Source organism: Bactrocera neohumeralis, chromosome 5, assembly GCF_024586455.1.
Source record: "Bactrocera neohumeralis isolate Rockhampton chromosome 5, APGP_CSIRO_Bneo_wtdbg2-racon-allhic-juicebox.fasta_v2, whole genome shotgun sequence".
Classification (NCBI taxonomy): domain Eukaryota; kingdom Metazoa; phylum Arthropoda; class Insecta; order Diptera; family Tephritidae; genus Bactrocera; species Bactrocera neohumeralis.
This window is the reverse complement of record NC_065922.1, coordinates 76,146,095-76,170,127: the sequence shown is the minus strand read 5'-3', so window position 1 is coordinate 76,170,127 and position 24,033 is coordinate 76,146,095. Positions and strand designations below refer to the sequence as shown.

The window sequence follows — 24,033 nt, the reverse complement described above, 5'->3', positions numbered from 1 at the left end:
GCTAAGGTGTTTAATCTCTGCTAGCTCAGTGGGTTATCTGAAGGTGTGAGCTCCAAAGTATTTAAGCTATGACCTCGCAAAGGCGGAACAAGTATCCGGTAACAGTTGCCATGCGGCGTGGACGCCGAGAGAACAATTACAAGTTAGAACAAAACTATTGAGAACAAAGAGCTTAATGAACATCTTGCGATCGACCTTGAGCCAAACGGATCTTCCGATCAAGAACTGATGGAAGCCCAGCGCTGACCAAGCTCCCGCGAAGCCTATTTGTCCACCATTTGAAGCCTATTTGTCCATTTGAACGACCAGTTAGTGAGCTGTCTGCAAGTACGACCACCATGCTATAGGAATGGATAATCACTTGGGAACAGGAAATTAACCGCTAGCTTAATGGCAGCAATCTCCGTTGCAAAAACGCTACAGTAGTCAGGTGGTCTGAAACTGAAGTTGATAGATAACTCCTAACATTATATCACTCTATCCACCTTCGCCCTTAGATTTGACCCATCCGTAAAGAAGCTCTAGCCACAGCGGCTTCTACTGAACCACATTTCCTTTCCAGGTATATGGACAAAGGAAAAACTACTTTCGATGCGAAAAGCCACTATTCGTCAAGCGTTCAAGAGTAGCAAATCGAACAAACCATACTAGTAGTTGATCAAACTGGCAATATTTGTGTTATACTTCTTCATTTGACGGAGAAATACTTAAGTCCGGCGCAGTTTCTGTTGCTTTTTTATATAAATTGCTTGATTAGAGAGCAGTGTGCAAAGACAGCGAGCAGAGAAATAGCGAATCGAATCTTAACTTTTTCAAATTCCATGTCAACTGTATAAATATTGTGTTAGTGATGAGGCTGGTGACGGGTAGGTTGACGTACGCAATGTCAATAAAAACATACATAAATAATTGTTTATATATTACTTGTTCACGTTTTCTAATTCTTATTTCTATTTTAAAAACAACAACTTTAAAGATCAAAAAGTAAATAATATTTATATGAATCGGTATTGCTCTCCGAAGTCGCGTGGCTGCGTGTTAAATTTGCACACTGTCAATATACAGGTATTTGGTTAGACCGCTTTTCCGAAACCTTCACTAAATCTTTATTTTTGAACCGCGATTGTGACCGGAAAGCAATGACAAACCCTCGAGCAAATTACATCTATGACAAGGCTTCTTATAAAATAATTTCAATAAGAGACTAGCAAAAATGAACAGAAAAGCATGTATTTTCAGCTAAACTAATCTAAACCCAAATCGCTCTTTTATAAAAACAACATTTTATAAAAACCTAACTATCTATGAAGGCACTTAAGCGATTAGTCAATAACTTACTTAATACTTTATTAATTTTGATTCACACAATTTTATATCTAATCCTAAAAACATACCTACACCTATATTCTATGCTACCCTCTTTATCACCAATAGGACAAATAGGACAGCTTTCTTAACACCGTCTCCACACTATTCACCAAAGCGTCCTTGTAACGATAGATGCTTTTATCGAGTATCTTCGTTTCCCATTTTTCTGACTTCTCCAGCAAACGATAGTGCTGCAGTTGCGCTGTTGTCGGCTTCAAGTTTATCCAACGACAACTCTTCAATGCGCCTAAATTGTAGTGATTGTGTAAAATCAACGCCTCGCTACTATTGTGAAGGCATTTAGCGCCATTACCAACTATTTCGTGTTCCCGGCGATACAGGTGCTGCAACATGAACATATGTCGCGGTGCTGCCGACGTCTCAGTATAGTTTAGGCTACCAGTGGGGAAATGCACATTGCGTATACAAACACTCGCATAGCCATCAGCACAGTTAGAGGTACGCAAATGTTTCGCTTCGTCGATTAACTGTTGCCAGTTGGTGCGATTGCCAAGCGGCATGATCACCTCGTCGATATCGACAGTCACAATATATGAATACTTGTACATATTCCGATAGAAACAATCATTGTAAGGCACCAGCTCGTTTACGCGCTTGTTCCCAATACTCCCGTGGAGAAAATCATGGAGATACAGCGGTTTGCTCACCATCTCCAAACCCAAACTGAGCGGATGCACTTCGACGAAACCCTCCGCCACGTAATGCTCCAGCACACGCTCCAAATTCGGATGCAGCACCAATTTGTAGGTGATGACCTTACGTGCGCCCAACAGGCGCTGCATTTCCAACCACTCAACCAAACGTGGACCCATATCCGCATTAGGATAATCAAAACCCTTCATGCAAATCGCGAAACCGTGTTGTGTCTCATTGCCGACCGGTCGTTCGTATAGTACGCGCAGTATATTCGAGGCCCTGTCACAAATATTCATCACCAAGGAGACGGCGCGCGGTGCGACTGCTTTCCGCGTTGCCGGCGGTACTCCGCATGTGAGTAAATGTGGAAAATACTCAGCAACGGCACCCCAATTAATGTGCCACACGAGCCGTTGCTCTACCACGGGCACAATGGTCGGCTTATCGTCACTGTCATACCACAACTGACAGTGAATCTTATTTTTCGGTGGTACCATGCCTTTCAACATGGCCAGCACGCGCACCACTGCGCTGGACTGTGAGATATGCGCGCGCGCATCGAAATACGCATTGAAGAGATGATAAGTGAAGTTGGCATTATGAAACACCTGCCAGTAGTCGTTGTGAAAGCGCAGCCACTTCAACGTCGGCGCGTGGGCGCATGTGTTATTTAGGCGCATCGCTTCCAAGCGGTGCCACAAATCGAAAGGCACATTTGGCAACTCTGCTTGACGCAGTTTCATAACGTCTTCCGCTTGGTTAGCTACACATTTGATGGGATATGGAAGAAAATATAATGGTTAATGGAATGCGATTTTAGTCGAATAGGCGCAGCTTTTTTACTTACGTATGCCATTTATTAATAAATCGGTTTGCATTATAGCCGATGTTGCATTATACCAGGCGCTAGTCCGTATACTGCTTTGCAATGACATTTGGTATGTCGTAAATATCACCAATGTTATGAGAAGACAAAATGTAAAAGCGAAGGTTCTTAATAATTTTGTCTTGCTCAACGTCATCTTCGTCATCATCATCTGAGCGCTTAAAGAAAAATCGCTAAAGACGAAAATATTGCAAAGTGACTAAGGAAAATTTCGACAAACAACACTAGCGCAAACAAAACTGAGTTCTGACATAGAGACATTGAGTAACTCATAGACCGGTTAGTGCTACCAAAAAGCCTTGAAATGTCCATAAAAAGTTACGCTAAATATTCCACCCTACTATAGTTTGAACGGTCAGACATTAAACTGGTCATCAATGTGCTCACTGTTCAATACTGCGAATGTGTGTGATGTGATTCAAGTATGTCCTGGATGTTAGAGCTTGGGTCACTTAAAAAATAAAGTTTTGCGTACCGGTCGTTCCTATATTTCTGAGATCTCCAGCTCTCCATCAATCAAGACTGCAATAGCCGCCGTCTGGCAATACGGCTTGCCTGAACTATGAACTTTCAGATTTATTTTTTCCAACAAGCCTCATAGCTATACGATGTGGGCTCCAAGTAAGCCAGATATTGTCAAGCTTGGATAAGTTTCTTGTTAGATTCTTCCAAATAAAACTAAGTTTCATAACAGTTCGATTTTTTAAGGTTTCTGATCCTCTCATAAACTGCTGCTATTTGCATTATGTAAAACTGACACTTGGAAATATATACATACATATGTTATTTTCCAGGACTTTTCTTGAGCACTCTACAAACTAGATTTCCGAAATCACTCGACACAATCGCCACTATTTCATGCAGCAAGCGTAAATAATCCATTTTCACTCTCTCTTCCCTGTACGCGCAATTTTTGAACCCTTAAATATTCAGTATCAGAAATCAGCTTTGCCGCTGCGCCAAAACTATCTCTGCGACTATACTCACAATATAATTTCTTAAAAATATATAAAGAAACGTTACAAAACCGACGCGCCCAACTCAAGGACTCACAGTGAGTGCTTTGAAAAAAATACCGCTAACTTTTACCGTCTTTACGCCCGAATAGTCAAATTTATAATAAAAAATTACGGGAACAACGCAGAGCTTATAGTGTTTTGAAATTTGGAATAATATTAACTACTTAAAATGCCATACCAACTGTATAAATATTGAATTAAAAAGTATGCTAGAATCGAGAACGTCAATAATTAGAACTTGTTGTCGCTGACATATAAATCACTTTTGTTTTTATTTATTATTTTATTATATTAATTTTTACTAACCCCGAAACGCTTTGAATAGTTGCGCTGCAAGGTAATGGGCTCTGTCGGAACTTGGTTCAAAAGCTGCACCAAAAACTTTACAAAATATGTTTTTTCTGAGCAGCGGTTGTCTCCTTATAACGGTAAGGGTCAATAAGATAACTACAACTTAGATTTCTTTTTCGAATAAGCAACGCCAGACCGATCAGCTGCTCGTATAGGTGTAGGTTAGGAATATATATGGTAAATATCGGGTAAGTTTCAAGGATACTGCCTCTTTATCTGATTAACTAAGCTGTAATTAGAAATAAAATATGATTTGATAAAGAGAGAGAGAGAGAGAGAGAGAGAGAGAGGGATACAGTTAAGCATGTGAATGAGAGCTAAAGCCAACTGAGTTGAGTTTGGTTTGAGTTAAAAAAGAAAGCTTGTGAGTGCGGTCAGAGTATAGACAAAAATATGTTCAGACGGTTTCGAGTTAGATTATAAAGTCCTAAAAGTAGTATCATAAATCAAAAAATCAGTTTTCAATAATTTCGTTCGAATTTTCGGCCCTGTTTCATACTAAAACAAGCTGCCGACTTTATGACGAATATATATTTATTTTATTTCTAATTTTATCTACCGATCTGCGACTAAAGCAAAGAAACTATACAACAACCAATAGCTAAACCAATATTTGCACAGCTTTATTCATTGCATTTCGTTTGTCATAAATTTGTATACAAAAGCTTAAAGGGAATCAGTTCAGAATAAAATAACTAAAAGTATCATAGTAGGTTATACACGCACGAACTTTTTTTGTGAAACAAATATTTTTGAATTAAACAATTTTTTTGCACGCTCTCAAGACCAAAGCAGGCAAATAATGAAAAGAGTATTCAAATGAACTACCGTAAACAGAGAATTGTGAAATGCCTCATTCAATACCACACTACTTTGGCTTCGAAACTACAGAGAGTGCTACAGCTACATGGACACAAGTCCAGCACATTACTGGATTGTCTGCCGAAAACCTTTACAAAGTGCAAAGCTATCTCTAACAAACAGACAGATTTCTGTTCCGCTCTGAGTGTAGGTTTTGCCAACAAAATCGGTTGGGAGTTACAAAGCTCTTTGAACCTGTATCCGATTTCTTTGTATTTATTCATTCTCCATATTCCATTACACTGCGCTTTCTATGCGCGTCGCCTCCACAGCCTTTACTCTAAGTAGCGTATCACCAACAACAATAACCAAAACAACTAAGTTTCCTCCTACATGCAATCATGAAACGCTTGTGCTTGTCTATTCGTGCTTGTTGTTGCTGGCGGAAGTTGAGAAGCCGCAAAACTTCAACTGTCAAAAGTTCTTTAATTGCCCTTAAAATGCAACAATGCGTTGCTTCATTGCTTAATTACATATTTTACAGCCACAGTCCGACACGTATTGCACGCGTTGCGCCAACTGCAGAGTTTCTGCTATATGTACTAGGCACTTCCACGCCTTACCACACTATTTCGTTCCGACCTCCTTGCGACTTTTCATTACACTTCCGTCGCAGCACTTTGTCGCAGCACTTTGTCGCAGCACTTTGTCGCCGCTCATGGCACACACGTAGGAGAGCGGTAGGTAGTTAGGCATTGCATGACTGCGCCTTAAATGCTCCAACTTGTTTCATGCACACTTCTTCGTTCATTTGCTTCGACTTTTCCTACTTTGCCAGCTTTTAACGCTTGCCTAACGAACCGTCAAACCCCGAAATGCAATCATGGTTGGCAAGTTCGCAGACAGCAAATTCAAATATTGAGAAGGAGTATGGAAATTAAAACTACTTTGGTTGTAAATAAGTGTTCGGAATATCAATTTTGTAATATTGGAAGCTTTTAATTGGTTAGAGTTAGATTCGTTTATCTCTTTTCATACATTACAAAGCAGCGCTTTGAGATCATTGGATCCAACTTATCCATAGAACTGAAGAGTTTCTCATAGTGAATGTTCATAAGAAGATTGTACTGATATATCCTTGTGAGCTTTGAAGTCAAAGTACCATAACTTTTAGTTCAATATAAGCTTCTACGACTCCATTTCGCTTAGAAGCCGAGCCCATTTGCTTGGTTCCATATTTTTGTTTTTTTGTCACTGATGTTTTTATCACAACTGCATAATCCCGAATATATAATCCTTATTATACATTGAGTTCAATTTGTGAGAGTCAGCTACGGTCTGTCTGAGGGAGAAGCTGCATAGGAGTCTGAAACCTCAGTTGTGAGAGAATTTTGAAAGCTGTGGCTGTGGATGGAAGTACTTAAGACAGAACCGCTTCTTTATAGAAAAAACTTAGCTTCTCTTAGTATACAGCAACGCAGGTTATACATATATGTATTTATATGTTGAATATTCGCACACACTATAAACTAAACATAAATTATACAGTACCACATAAAAGGTTTACAGGAGAGGTGGCAATATCGTACAAAATCTAGCATCTATTTTGATGCCTACAGCAAACAACATGTTCCACCTCCCTCCAATCACCAACCAGTGCTTAATTATGCTTATAATTTTTGGTGCATTTAATTGCTGCCGACATTCGCGCGAAGCGACCATAAATCGGAAATTATTTGGCGGAAATGAAATTAAGCGTTGCGCAAACTGTTCGACAAACGGAAATTGGCGAATAATCTGCTGCATGTGCAACAACTCGTGCTGAAAACAACAACAAAAGAATAATTCCAGCGGCAGTAGCGCCGATAGGCCCACAACGATGCATTTCTATATACATATATTGTACATATGTACATATATAAGTGGATATGGCTTGTAAAGTGGTTTGAAAATGAAGTCATCAGCAGCTTCTTTGGACCAGTCTGAGACTGGTGCATTTGTAATCCATACTTCACTAAAAAAATTTCATGTTTGAACCACCCTGTGTTAGTAACTGCGCTGTGTCATTGCTATGGAAAGTTAAGATACCACTGTAGTAATTTATATTATGTACTCTTAACAAAATAATAAAATTGAACTATTTTAATAATAAAAACTAAGTTCGTAGGTTAAAAAGGGTTTCTGTTTCTATAATTTTATTAAAAGTCGTTGGGGCCCCCCTGTATTAACGTTATTAACTAGCTGTCCATGCTAAAAGTTTGAAAAGCACTGTGTTTACTTTAGTGGCTTGAATAAAAACCACTGCGCATAAAGTGACCAGTTGATACATCGTGGTATATTTTCTTTAAACTTTAACATAATTTTTGCATAGTTATTATTTTTAAAAATTTTGGTTAAACTTTATGTCAAAAACATATATTCTCCAAAATTTTCCAAATAAATGAAGTTTTAATATTTTTTAACTTTTCAAAATTTTTAATTTTTCCAAACTTTAAAATTTTAAAAAATTTTAAATTTTATAAATTTTTTTTACTTTTTTCCATATTGTATTATGTATTACAAATTATATTTTATTATTTTACCACTTTATGTAAAAAAAAAATATTTTTCATAATTTTCAAAAATTTTCAAAATTTTAAAATTGTTCAAATATCAAAAATTTTCAAAATTCTTAAATTATCAAGAATTTTAAAAATTTTCACAATTTCAAAACTTTTCCAAATTTTTCTATTATCAACATTTTTTTAAATATTTCAATTTTTGAAAATCAATAATTTAGAAATTTTTTTAAATTTTTATTTTTTATTTTGCTTTATATGTATAATAGTGTTAATACGCTAAACATTGAATTTGATTACTCAACAGTCAATTTCTGTTTCATTATCCCGTTATACATATGTATATGTACATATGTATATTCCCGTTTAAATCGCTTCTCAACTGTTATTAAAAAGCGGTAATTCACACCAACAGGGGATCAAAAGCAAATAAACAGAAACACATACAAATATACATTCGTATAAAAATCATATGTATGTATGTACATACATATGTCAACAATCTGGCTGAGGTTTCAGTACACAACAGGCAGCTTGGAGTTAAGCACGTTCAAAACTTTGTAAATAGTTAGCACACGGAGAAGCATTATTGAAATTTATTGTTCATTAAAATACAGTTTTGGAAAAAACCAACAACAACAAAAACATGTTCGCAATAAGTTCTATGAAATTGTGCACCTTTGTTTTGCTTATTTTTTGCAGCGTGGCAGTGCTGAGTGCTGCGCAACCGGGCTATATTAGTGAGTTAAGAGTAAAAATAGTTGACAAAAAAATTTATGAGACTTTATAAAAAACGAATAACAAAAATTTAAGAGAAAAGAAACTTGTAAAAATGTTTAAAATTGTATAAAAAAACTTAAAAAACTTATTTAAATACAAAAAAAAATTAATAAAAACAATGTATAAAATTTAAAAAAATGAGTACTACAAATAGTTTTTTATGCGTTTTCAAACTTTTTAAGTTAAAATTATGTGTTAAATTAGATTAAAAAAAAAAATAAAAATAATTTTTTTTTCTAACTTTATTAAAAAAATTAATAAAACAAATTTTATGTACAGTTTATTTTCATTACTTTTATTATTATTATTATTATTTACATTATTTTCATAAAAAAAATATTAAAAAATGTTTACTTTTATTCCTAATACTTTTCTCTAGCCCCTAAATCATGTCCATCTCATGAGACCTACAAGCCCTGTGGTCCATCCTGTCAAACTGAATGCGCGACACTAAACCAACCGTGTTTAATTAATTACATACGTTGCCCAGATGGTTGTTATTGCGACAAGGGATATGCGCGCGATGCTAACGGTGCCTGTATACCACAAGAACAATGTCCACCCAAGCAAAAAGGGGCTTAAATGTAAATTTACGAAATGTATTTAATTAAATAAAATGATTTAAAAAAAAATATCAAAATATTCAAAAATATTTTTTATTTATTTTGTATTTTTTTCTTAAAAAATCTTTTTGTGATGATAACGGCGCGCATAGGGGATTTTTCTCATTTATTCACAAAAATATATACACATTTCCGCGTAAATAGCATATGCTATTGTTGTTGTTTTATTAACTGTATACAATTGACCATCAAAAGTCAACAACAGTTGTATAAATAACTATAATTGACTACAAACGGCATTGAACTCCACCAATGTTTCATGAGCTCCTAAAAGTATGCTATTAGTTTGGCTTATATGCTTATTTGATCTTTAAGTGTGGTGTTTTGGAATATTGCTGTGCTATAGAAACTTTTAACACAAACACACACGTAAATTTTATACACAAGCAGCACTTTATATTATACACTATACAATAGGAATACAAATATACAAATTTATAACTTTAAAATATGGACATCATTTAATTTTACAGCAAAAAATTTCGGTTACTTTTGTGTGTAATTAAATTCCGAATTTAAGTGATTAATCTGCATATGTGAACTACTCCCAAAGAACTGAGTTAATAACTAGTTAGATTGAAAGTGGTTACGCAACTACTTCACTATAAACCAGTTTAAGCGTCTTGGCTAAAATTTTAATATGTAAATATGCTACAAAAATGAATTAATAACTGCCAAAAAAATTAATTAATAACTAGTTATATTGAAAGTAGTTGCCCAACTAGTCTACCATAAACTAGTTTATAACTAGTTTGTGCGCCATAGCTAATATTTTAAGAAATATCAAAAAAAAACAAGTAAGGAAGGGCTAAGTTCGGGTGTCACCGAACATTTTATACTCTCGCATGGTAAAGTGATAATCGAGATTTCATTATTCGTCATTTAAATATTTTTCAAATACCGTATTTTTGTAAAGTTTTATTCCGCTATCATCATTGGTTCCTAATGTTTATACTCGTATTATACAGAGAAGGCATCAGATGGAATTCAAAATAGCTTTATATTAGAAGAAGGCGTGGTTGTGAACCGATTTCACCCATATTTCGTACATGTCATCAGGGTGTTAAGAAAACATTATATACCGAATTTCATTGAAATCGGTCTAGTAGTTCCTGAGATATGGTTCTTGGTCCATAAGTGGGCGGCGCCACGCCCATTTTCAATTTTTAAAAAAAGCCTGGATGCAGCTTCCTTCTACCACTTCTTCCGTAAAATTTAGTGTTTCTGACGTTTTTTATGAGTCGGTTAACGCACTTTTAGTGATTTTCAACATAACCTTTGTATGGGAGGTGGGCGTGGTTATTATCCGATTTCTTCCATTTTTGAACTGTATATGGAAATACCTGAAGAAAACGACTCTGTAGAGTTTGGTTGACATAGCTATAATAGTTTCCGAGATATGTACAAAAAACTTAGTAGGGGGCGGGGCCACGCCCACTTTTCCAAAACAATTGGGTCCAAATATGCCCCTCCCTAATGCGATCCTTTGTGCCAAATTTCACTTTAATATCTTTATTTATGGCTTAGTTATGACACTTTATAGGTTTTCGGTTTCCGCCATTTTGTGGGCGTGGCAGTGGGTCGATTTGGCCCATCTTCGAACTTAACCTTCTTATGGAGCCAAGGAATACGTGTACCAAGTTTCATCATGATATCTCAATTTTTACTCAAGTTACAGCTTGCACGGACAGACGGACGGACAGACGGACGGACAGACAGACATCCGGATTTCGACTCTACTCGTCGCCCTGATCCCTTTGGTATATATAACCCTATATCGGACTCTTTTAGTTTTAGGACTTACAAACAACCGTTATGTGAACAAAACTATAATACTCTCGTTAGCAACATTGTTGCGAGAGTATAAAAATAGTTAATAACTCCAAAAAATTTAGTTAATAACTATTTATATTGAAAGTAGTTGTCCAACTTAATTAAATCTTTTTAATTAAATAATTGTAAGTATTTGACAAGCTAGTTGCGTTGTTACCAGTTAATACAAATAGTTAATTTACTTTTGGTTACACTACTGGCATATCATAATCAAAGATATGAGAACAACATATGAGAAGAGCCCACAAACCTAATAATACCTGCAAAAAACTAATGTTACTTATTTTTATTTCCGATAAATAAACAATTTCATATTTTCTTTAACAAATACTTTACTTAAGCCCTTCGCAATCTGGGACACTTTCTGCTTGTTGGCAACGCTGCAGTGTCTAGTCAACACTTTATACACCACACCTGCACCAATTGGCCAAGTGACAGGTAAAACACGCACACATGCCGAACAGCAATAACAACAACGCTGTAAACATCAATAACACAACATTTGCAGAGTTGACCAGCATTCAGCGGCCGCTCACAGCGATCAGTTCTCTTCGGCAACGCGAGCGTGTTACAACTATCAGAATTCGTTAAGCGGCAAAACGCATGCGCCAAGCCACTATTTACTCACACAAGCACAAAGTGGCAACCACACAACGCCAACAAGTGATATACGTATGCGGCGCGTTGTGTAAGCAGCGCATGTGCGCGTGTGCAGAAGTAGAGAAGTTGAAAATCTATATGTAAAAGTGTTGGGGAAAAAATGCAGAAAATCATGCACGAAAATCGGGAAAATGCTGAAAATTTCGTTAAAAAAGCGTTGAAAAGCTTATGTGCTATGATTTTCGAAACCTTCAAGCGCGTGTGATGTGCGGAAAGTTCAATAAAATTTGCTGGAAAAACAAAATTTTTACAACGACAAAAATGCGCAAAGCTGTATAGGTAAAGAAAAAAGAGAAGTGTAGAAAAATTCCAATAGTAAACGTGTCGTCACAGCGCCCGAAGCGGCGAAGTGTGGTAAAAACAGAAAACGAGTGCGAAAAAGTGTATGCGATTTGTTTGAAAAGAGTGAAAAAGTCAAAATGCTTATTGAAAATGTTGGTAAAGGTATATATAAAAATGATTTTGCTGCATAAAATGAAAGAATAAGGCATACTAGCCTCTCAAAAGTGTACTTCGAGGCAGTGTACGACGTTTTGTGGCACACATTCCTATACCAAGAAATACACACACGCACACAGAGCGCAAGATTGAATTCGCACGCAGTTGAAGGCGCACTTGTGGCGTGCAGTTCTAGTATTTCACGGTGAGAAAAATATTACGAAATAAACAAAATAAAAATATTTACAAAACCACAATGTTTAAGATATATATATTAATATATGGTAGGTCCCGCCTTCAAAATATCAGCTGTATTTATATACCATACTATATATAAATACTACAACGAATTTATATATTTTATAAAGAAAATTATGAAAAAAGTTAGAAAATATTTATAGAACATTTTTGTCTCGTTTAGGCCTGGTTTGGTTGGCATTGCTACAATTCCTAAAAATCTACTTATCGAAATTTATATATTTCACAAACGAAATTATAAAAGTAAGATTGAAAATATTTTTCTTAACGCTTTGTTTATTGACTAGTTTATTTTTCACTAGTTTGTGACTAGTATCATTATTATTGCTAATGATTAATGGATAATGCGATATTATTTCCACTGACCGAACCTTATATATTTTATGAACAAAATTATAGAAAAACATCAAATAAGAGTTTCTTGACGGTTTGTTTATTAACTGGTTCATTTTTGACTAGTTTGTGACTAGTTTCATTGGCAATGCTACAATATTTACAAGATCAACAGTTAACTAACTGGTTACAAAATATCGAGTGCGTTAACTAGAGCACAACTAGTTACGGTAGAACTAGTTTGTAGGCTGTTATGAAACGAGTTAGATCAAGCACAGCGTATATCATAAAACATGCTTCAATATAATATACATGTTTTTCAAACAATTGAATAAGCTTTAGGACATGCTACGAGCCAGCAATGAAGAATAAGTGGCTTTCTATTTAACGAGTCTACATTGACCCCCAAACAAATAGTTACAGCCTTAACACAAAAGCCTGAATTAGTATTTTTGTAGAAGTTGAAACTTTATTTTGATGACTTTTAGTCGATCTAACTACATACTTTGTACTTAGAGCATTAATATTCAAAAAATCGTCCAACTTGCCCAAAGTAAAATGTGTGTTAGTTAGTTGTTTAATATCCCCAAATGCGCTTAGACTCATTTTTCATTGAAAATTTTAAGCACACCAACTTGTAAACACCACATTTCGTTGACTCAGTCTTTTAGATTTGAAATTCTCAATCAACTCATGAATTAATTTAATAAAGTTGCTCAGGAAAAAGTTTGTAATTCATAAAATCTTCTAGATTGCAAAGTAAAATGTTTGTTTATTAGTTCATTAAAGTCCTCGAAATCATTTAGAATCATTTTTCATTCAAAATTTTAAGTACATCTCCCTTTATACACCACATTTCGTTTGCTTAGTCATTCATATTTGAAATTCTCAACCAACTCGAGAATTAATTTATATAAAGCGATTAAGAAAAAGTTTGCAATGTATTGCTCGGTGTGAAAAACATGCTTATTTAGATCAATTCTGCAAGAAAACATGACGCTAAATGCGCTTTTCCGTCCTCTTCACACTTGCGATCTAGTATTTAATAAACTTTATTATCCCATAACTTTCGAACTGGAGCACATCCGTTATTTTACTACATACTAAGTGGTGGCAGTGCTTTTCAAGCATCCACTATAATTTAAATTTATTACATATGGCAATATATTATTAATTTAATGTCAACTAAACAGTGTCTTAGCACCTTTTAGAACAATTTCATACAATGCTTGAATCACTGCAATCTTCTGTCATTTGCTTTGCTACTTTCTTCTACTAAAGTGATCTTTTATTTTTATTTTTTGCCTTTTTTGTGATTATTGTGACACATTCCACAAGCAAAAACGTGTATAAATAAATAAAACTGCATAAGAAAGCAAAACCCGAGAAGAGGCAACAATGGGGGCCAAACAAAGCAGATAAAAAAGAAAAAACTACGCACCAACATCGCATGCCAGCGCTACAAAAACAAAAGAAAAAATAACAAAGAATATATATTTTTACACAACAGCAAAGTTTGTAATAAAAACATAAATGGCCTGAAAGAAATGCCACGGCGCGCTGGCAGGGCAAGCAGAGAAGTTGCATAACTTGTTTCTTAAAAATTTCGCACCGTGCGCTTCAGCTTGACATTATTTGCTTTTTAAAGCATTACAAATGCAGCGCAGCAACACAGTGCCATATTCGCTTCGCTGCACTTGATGATTGCCCAGCTTTGTGGCACTGCTGGCCCCAGCAGAATGATACCATTAAATTGCTTTATTATGCATATGCATGCATACAATTGCGCCGTAAATATATGCAAATGCTGTAGAATATTCATAAAAGCGTATTTCAATGATTCGCAAGCTGTGCATGAGTCAATCTGCGCCGCCAAACAGTCTGTGCTGATTGGGAGTATTCAAATGATTTCGTTCGCAGGTGGCAATCACTGATTTATAACGACTTGTTGTTGTTATTATTATTTTGAAAATTGCTATAGTTTGCAATGTGTTGCTGTTCCGCATTGTTATTGCTCTGCAAGTTCATGAACGCAGCGCTCCAAAGTCCACTGCTGCGCTCCCACTGTCGAGCAAGTTCGTCGCTTAAGTCTTTTGTTTTTATCGCAAACCGTGCAGGCGTTGCAGTTCTCCGCTTGTATATTTTTTTCTGTACTTTTTTGTAAATCGGCAAGCCTTCGCAGCAGCTAATTAACCAGTTGTCACTGCTGTCATGTTTGTTGTATTTTCGTCTCTGTTTTTTTTTTTATTTTTTACTAAGAAATTATTCAAGCGATAAAATATGGAAAAATCGAAATGTGACTAATTGGCGGTAAAAATGAAAGATTTCTTCAGTTGCACTACTTTCTGCTTTATCGCTTGTCAATTTACCAATTATTTTTATTTCGATACAGTTGAAAGCTGTCATATGACAACAGCAATAACCCACATTATGGCTATATTGCTCCATAAATTGCAATTGGCTTGTGTTATTATTACAAAAAATTAATTTTCTTACTAAATAATACTGAAAACAAAATATTAGAAATTCAAAAAAGACGTTTATTATATTAAATATAAATGAATATCCAATTAAAGCTCTAAACAAAATTTTTAAAAAATTTTCAAATATTTTTATTTGTTAATCTTGAAATTCCAAAAAAAATTTTAAGTAATTTTTCTTGTTTTTTTAGTTTCTTTTTTTTATTTTTCCGAAATTTTTAATTTTTCTTAATTTTCTTTAAGTTCTTAGTTTTTAGAGTTTTTTTAGTTCTTTTTATTTTTCTTAATTTGTTTCTTAATTTTTGACTTTTTTAATTATTTCAAATTTTTCTTAATTTTTTTTTTAATTTTTTAAATATTAAAAAAAAATATTTATTTAAATAAGAGAATTAAAAAGAAATATTTTTATTTTTTATTTTTTTTTCAACTAACCAATTAAATGCAAACCAAATAACTATAAAAAAATACCACACAAAATTTTGATCTCTAAAATCGACACCCTCTCAAGCCATAAATCAAATGCTTTAAATTTAATTTGCATAATTAACAAATCAACAATTCAATAAAACCAAATTTTATTATTTAAAACAAATATGCTTAGTAGGCAGAGGAAAGCAGTTGAGAAAAGTTCAAAAAGTAATACCAAATTGATTACGAAATAGTCTCAAAAATGTAAAAAACCCAACCCATTTATTATCAGACTACACAAACTGGCACAATATGACAAACAGCAGTCCAGCCATACGCAATTTAAATAATTAAGTTGAGAATTTATTATCAAATACAACAAATAGCCGAAAAGCCGCGAGATTTTCAAAGTGACCGCCACGGCAACTGATGAGCCTATGCAGTGGCAACACGAGTGAAGCAGTACAAATAAAGCATAGTGTAAGAAGTGGTATTAAGAAAACAACAAAAACAACAATAAAGAATGCTAATCATCACACTAATTTATGCAGACAAAATGGTTTCGTAGGTTAGTTGAGTTTTATATGAATTGAAAATGAAAGACATGAGGGCGGCAAAGGCAAAGTAAAGAAAAATTTCAATTGGTAAAAAATTAATATAAAATAATAAAATTAAAAAAAAAATTTATTAAAAAAAAAATTTAATTAAAAAAAGAATTAAAAAGAATTTTAAATTAAAAAAAATTAAAATAAAAAAAATATTGAAAAAAAAATAAATAAAAAAATTAAACAAAATACAATACACAAAAATAAAGAAATAAAAAAAGCAAAAAAAAACTAAAAAAATCTTTTACAATTTTTTATATAGCATTTAACTTTGCGTGCTACTTACTACTTTCAAATTTTCTAAAAAAAAATTTTTGAAAGTTACAATGCTGTGCTCCTTTGTATAGAAACAGTCACTTCTTTTCCTTAAAAAATTTTACAATTATATACGACTTTTGTATTTTGTTTGCTTTTGTTGGCAATAAATCATGCAACAGCACTTACTGTCACGCTAAGCGCTTATGCAACATACTGCGCTGGCACTGCAGTGGCAGCCACATAATTGTCAGCATTAAAGTGAAATATTTGCAAAATTCAATTAAAACATCAAAGCGTGCAAAAATAAATAAAAACAAAAATAAATTCCGCCAGCGCTGTCAATGTCAGCTGCGCGAACACGCCGCGCGTGCATACACACACACGCATGCCTGCCTATGCAAAATAGCTGCAAATTAGCCGCGCTGCCATGCGCTGCTGACGACCAGTCCGCAACGCACACACACCGCATTAGCGTCTATTTAAGCGACAAAGTGGCGTTGTGCGCAGCAACGCATGCAAACCGAGTCGCACATGTGCCTCGGCTACTGTTGCGATTTTTGCAATATTTCGCAATTTTCGTTGCTGTCGCCAAGTTGTTGAAAATATTTTCAACATTTTCCGTGCTTTTGCTACCTCATTTGTTGCCTCCCCGTTGTACTTAAAGTTGATTAAAATATTTAGAAATCATTTAAATTACTAACTGTAGGAAAAGGCGGCACCGTCTTGCTGCCGAATCACATGCGATGTGGCGCGCGTTGTCGCTGCAACTATTTGACGGTTGTCGGAAAATATTTGAGCTTCGTTGCGGCGCTCAGAGATGCGCGCTACAGCGGCGAGCACAAAAAATGCTTCCTAGAGGCATTTTATTTTAATGCAGAATAGAAAAATGGACGAGCAATATACAAACAAAAATTAATTTAATTAGTCAAAAAAATTTAAATTAATTTAATATAAAAGTTTTATTTCTTCCAAAAAAATATACAAAAAAATTTAATTAATTTTTTTAATTAATTAAATTAATTAATTTTTTTTTGTAAATATTTTCGGAAAAACTAAAATCTTTATATTAAAAAAATACACAAAATTTAAGCAAGTTATGCGCAGTGCGAAATTGTTAAATTGATTTAATTTTTTTATATTTTTCAAAGCAAAAAAATAAATTTTTATAGTTTTTTTCAGCAAAATACACAAAATCTTAACCAACCAGTGAAAACTGTACATAGCAAAAAATATTTTTTCACAAAAATAAAAATAATTATCTCTAAATTCATTAAGATACATATATGTATGTATAAAAAATTGTTTTAAATCTTGACCCTTCGACACCCTTTATCACCACGAAAATAACCAAAAAGCTGAAAAAAAATTAATGAAAATATTTAATCACGTGTGCGCGATCGGTTTACCGCTATTTGTGGCACCTGCGCCACCTTTCACTATATCAACATCCAATGTATGTGTGTATGTGTGTGCACTGGCTGCCGCACTCAGCGTGCACATGACCACCACCATCTCCGACACCACGAACACGACGACTGCGACTGCGACGATGACCACGACCACAACCATCGCCATCTCGGCGCAATTGCCCAATTTTCTTAATCGCTATCTTCACAGTATTTACTTTAAGTAAAAAATAATTAGAAAACTTTAATATCAAATTGTGCGCCGACTCGGCCGCCTTTCACCTGAGCGCCAGCAAGCAAAGTCAGGCAGTCAGGGTTGAGATAATCGAATCGGCGCAAATAAAAAGAAAACAACAATAAAAACTTTAAAGAGCACATGTGAGTGTGAGCAACAACAAAAAAAAAATTTAAGTAAAAACACAAAATTCATAAAACCAAAAACAAAAACAAAATCGGAACAGCGACCGAAAACTGGGTAGCAAAGAAATATTTTTAAAGCCTAGAATGCCTGCGAACAGAAAAACAATTGCGCTTACATTGTTATTATTAAAACGGTGCTTGTGCGTGTGCCTGTGTGGGTAGCGCACCTGCGCGTGAGCTTGCCACACTGCTTTGCCGCATGTCAATTAACCATCAACCACTCCGGGTGTTGCACAACTACACACACACACACACATGCTCGCAGAATTCCCACTCGATTACCGTAAAGAAAATTCAATTAATGCTTATCTCACCATATTGCCAGCATTAGCACAATAATATTTACGAATAAAACAACAAAATTCCAGTGAACGCACAAAATTGCGGCATAAATGTCTGTAATTTGCTGGTAAATTGATCGGCAAAACAAGAAATGAAAATGTCGTAGCGCTGATTAAACGGTCGTCATGTTGGCAGCCCATTTGACAAGTCGCCAGATAATGGCATTTCTGAAGGAGGGAAGGTTTCCTGCAGTAATATTATTTTTTCGGTGCTTTATTTAATTTGGTTCGCATTATCAAAAATATAATTAATTTAAATGACAAAATACGAAAAGACTTTTTCTACCCAATATATAGGTTAGCCTCAGAAAGCTTTCTGTGAGGTTAGGTTCAGTGGTTGATCCACAAGATGGGCATCGCGCTAAGACAAATACATATATTCATAGAACGGCCCGATTTATAGGGAGTAAAATCACTAATGCCGAAAATATTCTATGGATCATTTTGAACAGCTATGGATCTAAGACCGACTTCGGGCCACCGATTTTTAAGCCGAAATTTTTTGGGAATTATAAAAACCTATTAATCATTCTGAAAGTGTGAGCACCCTAGTACTAAATCATTGTTCCCACCTAGGCGAGAGAGTCAGAAAGGAAGATTTGAGAAATTTCTAACTCGGATTAATTCAAACAGCTTCAGCAACTAGAATCCAATAAGATTCTCAACCTTAGAGTGTGGACGCCAATGGTAAAGCCTATCTATCTAAGAGCGAAGAGCTTACTGAAAGTCTTGCCAGCAATCCACTGTTAGTCAAGCTCCCATGAAGCCCAACTATCCATTAGTAGAAATCACGAAGAGAAGATATGTGCTTACAGTGAGATTTTCGTAGGGATAAGGTGTTTCTATATAAGGCATTGACGCAAAGCCAGACCAGATATAAGACAAGGAGCTCCATATCAACAATTAAATGCCAATGTGCAAAGTAATAGGACAAGCCGCCACCAGATCATACGATAGACGGTTTTGTGAATACGGTTGGTCGTCTTCGAGAATAACGCTTGATATATTATAAGTTTAGGAACCATCCTCAGTTGTTTATTACATTATATGCAACAACTTCGTCTATTTTCTGAAACGGCGAGTGTCGTCTTGCGGATAATGAAGCTTCAAACAACATCCTATGTGAATTCTGGCACTATTTACAAAGCGCAAACCTTTTTGGGATAGTCCAATATAAGAGTAATCCCATCCATCTGGAGTCGTTTAGTTCATGAATCTCTTTCTGATAGCTTTTTTCTTTTATATCAAATATACACGACGTTTGTTTGACAGTTTCTATCGGGTGATGAAGCCAAGAAGAACTTTTTCAATAATTTTGGGGTTTGCTTGGAATGAACTTTGAAACCACGGCCTACCGAATGGCCGACTTCAGCCAAAATGGAGTACAAAAGTATGCCTGAGTGAACAGTTGTAACGTTATTTAAATTCAAAAACGTCGTAACGGTATTTTTATGAGCCACTTCATTAAGCGCTGCTGCCATTTTCGCTACGTATAATTATTAACTCGGTAATAAACTTACATTTTTCCATTAAATTACCACTTTTCTAGCTGTCTTTACGCTGATTAACGGCAGTCACCTGATACACAGCGCTTTTACACTTTTTGTTTCTCTCCTAACACATCCGTTTCAGCTAACTTCCATTGCAGCTCCGCTTATGATTAGAATTTATTTGCATTTCTTTTGCTTTGCTGCTACAATTATTTTGCTTAATGCTGTTTTTTGTTGTTTGTCATTTGTTCTTCGCAAAATTCTCAGCGCTAATGAGATTTTAATTGCCCCCGCCGTGCATGAAGGTCAAAGCCGACTTTATTACCAACCTCATTCGCACAAGCACACTCAGCACGTCAAACCGCGCTTCGTGTGCCTACCGTCGTCGGCTCATCAGGCGTTCTACAATAACAACTGTCAATTTTCATAACCTTACTGGCTTTACACAAACAACAACACGTCATGACGGCAGCTTAGACTGCGCTACCGCTGCGCCTGCGCCCTATGCTACGCAGCGCCCACTTTCGTCAGCTCTAATTATATCTGTTTGATTGAATTTTAAATCATCTAAATGTGTATAAACAAAGCTACGAAACACGCGGGGCATAATCATATGAAAACGAAAAAACTAATGAAATCTATATAAAAAATACGCTCGACAGTGACGCCACCATGTCCGCACAGCCACTTCCATGCTCATGTCCACTTCAAACATAAAAGCAGCCGCAAAGTGATTTCTTTTTTATTCATTATTTGACTTTCCTGTTCTTTTTGCGGTTGTTGTTGCTGTTGCTGCTGTTCACTTTTCCGTTCGGCTTTTATTTGTACAGCCTTTTACGTCTATTCACAGCTTTATTTGCCTTGTTGTTAGCGAGTCATAACTACAAAAGGTTTATTATGCTGCTTGTCTTTCGTCTGTCTCTCTGTGTTTCGATTTCCGCTTCTTATTAAGTAGTCCATCAGATTCGGCAGTCAGCGCCGCAGGCTGATGAAAGCATTAGATTTGGGCAGCCTGTACGCGGTGAAATGGTTGAAATAAAAAACTTGCTCAAAAACGTCTTAAAATCGGCTGGCTGTGGTAGTTTATAGATTAACCTCAGTTATTCGGCGCTTCAGCTATGCTGTTCTGCTTATTACACTCCCTCACGTACCTTTCTAAGTCCGTTGTGTGCTCAAAAGATAACATCTTTGCTATTTGTAGAGAAGTAACTGTTAAACGAAAGGAATTATGCAATAGCGATCTGTCTCTGTCTACAAGATTCCTGCTAATCTATTACAATATCACCAGCACGATTAAATCCTCTAAAATACACGCATTTCATCAGAAAGTTACACTAAACAGCTTATTATTGAATTAAGAGGATCCATACTCTAAAGCTGTTTATATTGCTGGATTTTAGATCCCTAAAGAGCTCTGCTTCTACTAATCGTAATCAGTTTGAAAGGAAGACCATCAAAAGTTAAATTGCTGAGCGAGTTCTGGACTCAATCGTTGTGCTTTACTCATGATTCATTCCCAAATAATAAGTAATAAAACTTAATATTTTCTAAACAAGAGATGAAAATGCTTTTGTGGACTTGTGGAGCACTCACTCTATTGAATTTTATATATAACTTTTTAAAGTCTAATTCTTGTATACCTCGTTTAATATAAATAATGAAACTTTATATTTTTTCATCAAAAGATGACTAAAAATGCGTTTGCGAACTTGTGGAATACTCAATCTATAGAAATTAGAGATAATTTAGCAAAAGTAACTCCTGTATGTCACGATTAATATAAGTAATGAAATTTTCTGAGCAAAAGATGATGAGAAACGCTTAAGTGAACTTGTGGAACACTCAATCTATCAAATTTTATAGATAATTTAGCAAAAGTAACTCCTATATACCACGATTAATATAAAAAATGCTACTTTATGAGCAAAAGATGACGTGAAGTGCTTAAGTGAACTTGTGGAACACTCAATGTATCCAATTTTAAAGTTAAATTAGCAAAGTCTTACTATTGCACACCAGTGCTAATATAAGTAATGAAACTTTATGAGTAAAAAATTACGAGAAATGCTTAAGTGAACTTGTGGAACGCTCAATCTATCAAACTTTATAGATAACTTAGCAAAGACTACCAATTGCACAACAGTACTTTAAAAGTTAAAATATACAAATTTTAGCGAGAATCTGACGCGATTCGAATGTTTAAATCCCATGTTTTCTACATCATCAGTTATTTAGAGCATTTGTAAGCCGTTTGTCTAATCTCAAAGAGTTGCGGCAAAATAGTAGTATTTCAATTGTTTTTTATACCCACCGTATTACCGTTATAGTGCTTAAATAATAGTTATAGTGAAAATTATGTGAATAAAATCGTCAAACAGCAGCTCTTGACAGTTAAATGTGACAAAATAATAGCATTTTTTTTTGTTTTAAATGAATTGTCAGTTTCTTTTTTTTCGGAAGATAATAGAAAACATAAAACACTAATAATATTACATAAATCTCTAATGATCCACGCTACAAAAATACAGTATATACTGAGTTGCCTCAGCTGTCAACTGACAAGTATCAGCTGTCAAAAAACTAATATTGAATATATAAATATATGCCATATGAAAGTCTGGTGTATAGGAAGCTAAAAGAAGAAGAGGCGCAGCGTACAGTAGCCGTTTGCCGTGAAGCGAAAAACTCGATAAATAAAAATAAAAATAAAAATAAAAATAAACATGATAACAATAACGAAAACGCTGCGTAATTTTGTTGTCAAAAATATGCAAAGCTTCGTACATGTTGCAATGTGCTTTCGGCGCTTTATTGGCACTTATTAATGATTTCCTTTTACATGAAAACAACACGCATGTTTGCATAATTTTTCACTTAGCTCGCGCTTGTTCTTTCGCGTTACGATTTTTTTTATTTTTCTGACGTTTTACTTAGCTTTAACTACATTGTTGCGCCCAAATTCCAACCTCCTTGCGGCGAAAAATTCACAACATTCCTGACGCTTCACTCTTTTTGGCTTATTTTTCGCAGAAGATCGTTTTCTTTTCGCTGTCGTTGTGCTCCGCTTTGCTGGCCGAAAAATTTGCTTAGCATTTCTTGTTGGCCAGCGCCCAAAAGCGCAAATTCGTGTGCTGAAACGTGTGACAAATGACCGTAATTTGCCGCTAGCGGTATAAGCTGCAGCCCGCTGCTGACTCAATAGCCGAATATCTCTTTTCATTAATGCTGCTTATCACATATTTAGTAGGTCTTTGCCTCCGCACGGCAAGCCGCAATATATTTATGAATTAAAGTAATGCACTTTGAACGGTCGAAAATTAATAGTCCCGTCATTTGCCATACGCTTTCGTATACCAGTACTTGTACTTGCTCGCGGGTACGGGCCAACGGCATAGTGTGACCACCATCGTGGCGCTGGCACCACCGTTAACCGGTGTGTTCAGTTTGGCTGATATTGTGCGCTTTGAAGACATATTTTTTATGAAAGCATCAAAACGATTGAGTCATAAAAATTTATTACACATAACGAATTTATAATTTCTGACCTTAGGTAAGATATGGTTTTCGTACGCCGTGACTTCGTGCTACGCGCACGACTGTAGCAAATGCAAAGCTGCAAGCGTAACTTTTGGTACCGAAATTGCACTGTACCGTTACTAGCAGTTAAAACGAAGTCATTTGGTCATAGCATTATTACGAGACGTCTAGTTTGTGTTGTAATTCAGGATTTCTTAAGGAAAATGTTTAAAACTGCGATTTGCAATTTGTCAAGGAATTATATCTTCCCATCGCCAATGATTAGGATGACTTTCTTAATTGACTTATTTCTTGTTATTTTGGAACAATGTTAATATTAAACCATTTACAATATTTTTTTTTTTTTTTTTTGTTGAAAACTCCTACTTAAGTTATAGTTCCATATCTCCAACTACTCAACAGTTACTAACTTTAATCAGCTCCTTTATAGATTTCTGTTATATATATTTCCAAACGACCATCTTCCTTTGACTTTCAAAGCCCATTAGTTATTTTTGGTTCTAAAGAGTTTCACTTCCTTGAC

At 35.1% G+C, this 24,033-nt stretch overlaps 4 protein-coding genes across 4 annotated transcripts in view; 2 read left to right on the top strand and 2 right to left on the bottom strand.

Annotated features, from left to right (window-relative positions):
• LOC126760257 (uncharacterized) overlaps nt 1-24,033 on the bottom strand; it is a 460,595-nt gene that overhangs the window by 404,463 nt on the left and 32,099 nt on the right. The window lies entirely within an intron of this gene.
• LOC126759371 (uncharacterized) lies at nt 1,425-3,047 on the bottom strand. The gene is made up of 2 exons (XM_050474106.1): nt 2,873-3,047; nt 1,425-2,788 (listed from the first exon to the last, which is right to left on the bottom strand). The coding sequence occupies exons 1-2, from the start codon at nt 3,045-3,047 to the stop codon at nt 1,425-1,427; spliced, it is 1,539 nt and encodes a 512-aa protein (XP_050330063.1).
• LOC126760261 (chymotrypsin-elastase inhibitor ixodidin) lies at nt 8,144-9,060 on the top strand. Its single transcript, XM_050475756.1, has 2 exons — nt 8,144-8,380; nt 8,800-9,060. Exons 1-2 carry the CDS (start codon nt 8,287-8,289, stop codon nt 9,000-9,002), a joined length of 297 nt encoding a protein of 98 aa, XP_050331713.1. The 5' UTR covers nt 8,144-8,286; the 3' UTR covers nt 9,003-9,060.
• The window catches only part of LOC126760262 (tetratricopeptide repeat protein 28), a 43,019-nt gene continuing 30,967 nt past the window's right edge, over nt 11,982-24,033 (top strand). The window contains exon 1 of the mRNA XM_050475757.1: nt 11,982-12,179. The gene's annotated coding sequence lies outside the window, so the exon portion shown is untranslated. The remainder of the gene's footprint in view (nt 12,180-24,033) is intronic.

Coding starts and splice junctions, on each gene's coding strand:
- LOC126759371 (XM_050474106.1), bottom strand. CDS start 3,047: ATGACGTTGAGCAAGACAAAATTATTAAGAACCTTCGCTTTTACATTT. Junction 2,789..2,872: donor TTTATTAATAAATGGCATAC/GTAAGTAAAAAA, acceptor TCAAATGTGTAG/CTAACCAAGCGGAAGACGTT.
- LOC126760261 (XM_050475756.1), top strand. CDS start 8,287: ATGTTCGCAATAAGTTCTATGAAATTGTGCACCTTTGTTTTGCTTATT. Junction 8,381..8,799: donor TGCGCAACCGGGCTATATTA/GTGAGTTAAGAG, acceptor ACTTTTCTCTAG/CCCCTAAATCATGTCCATCT.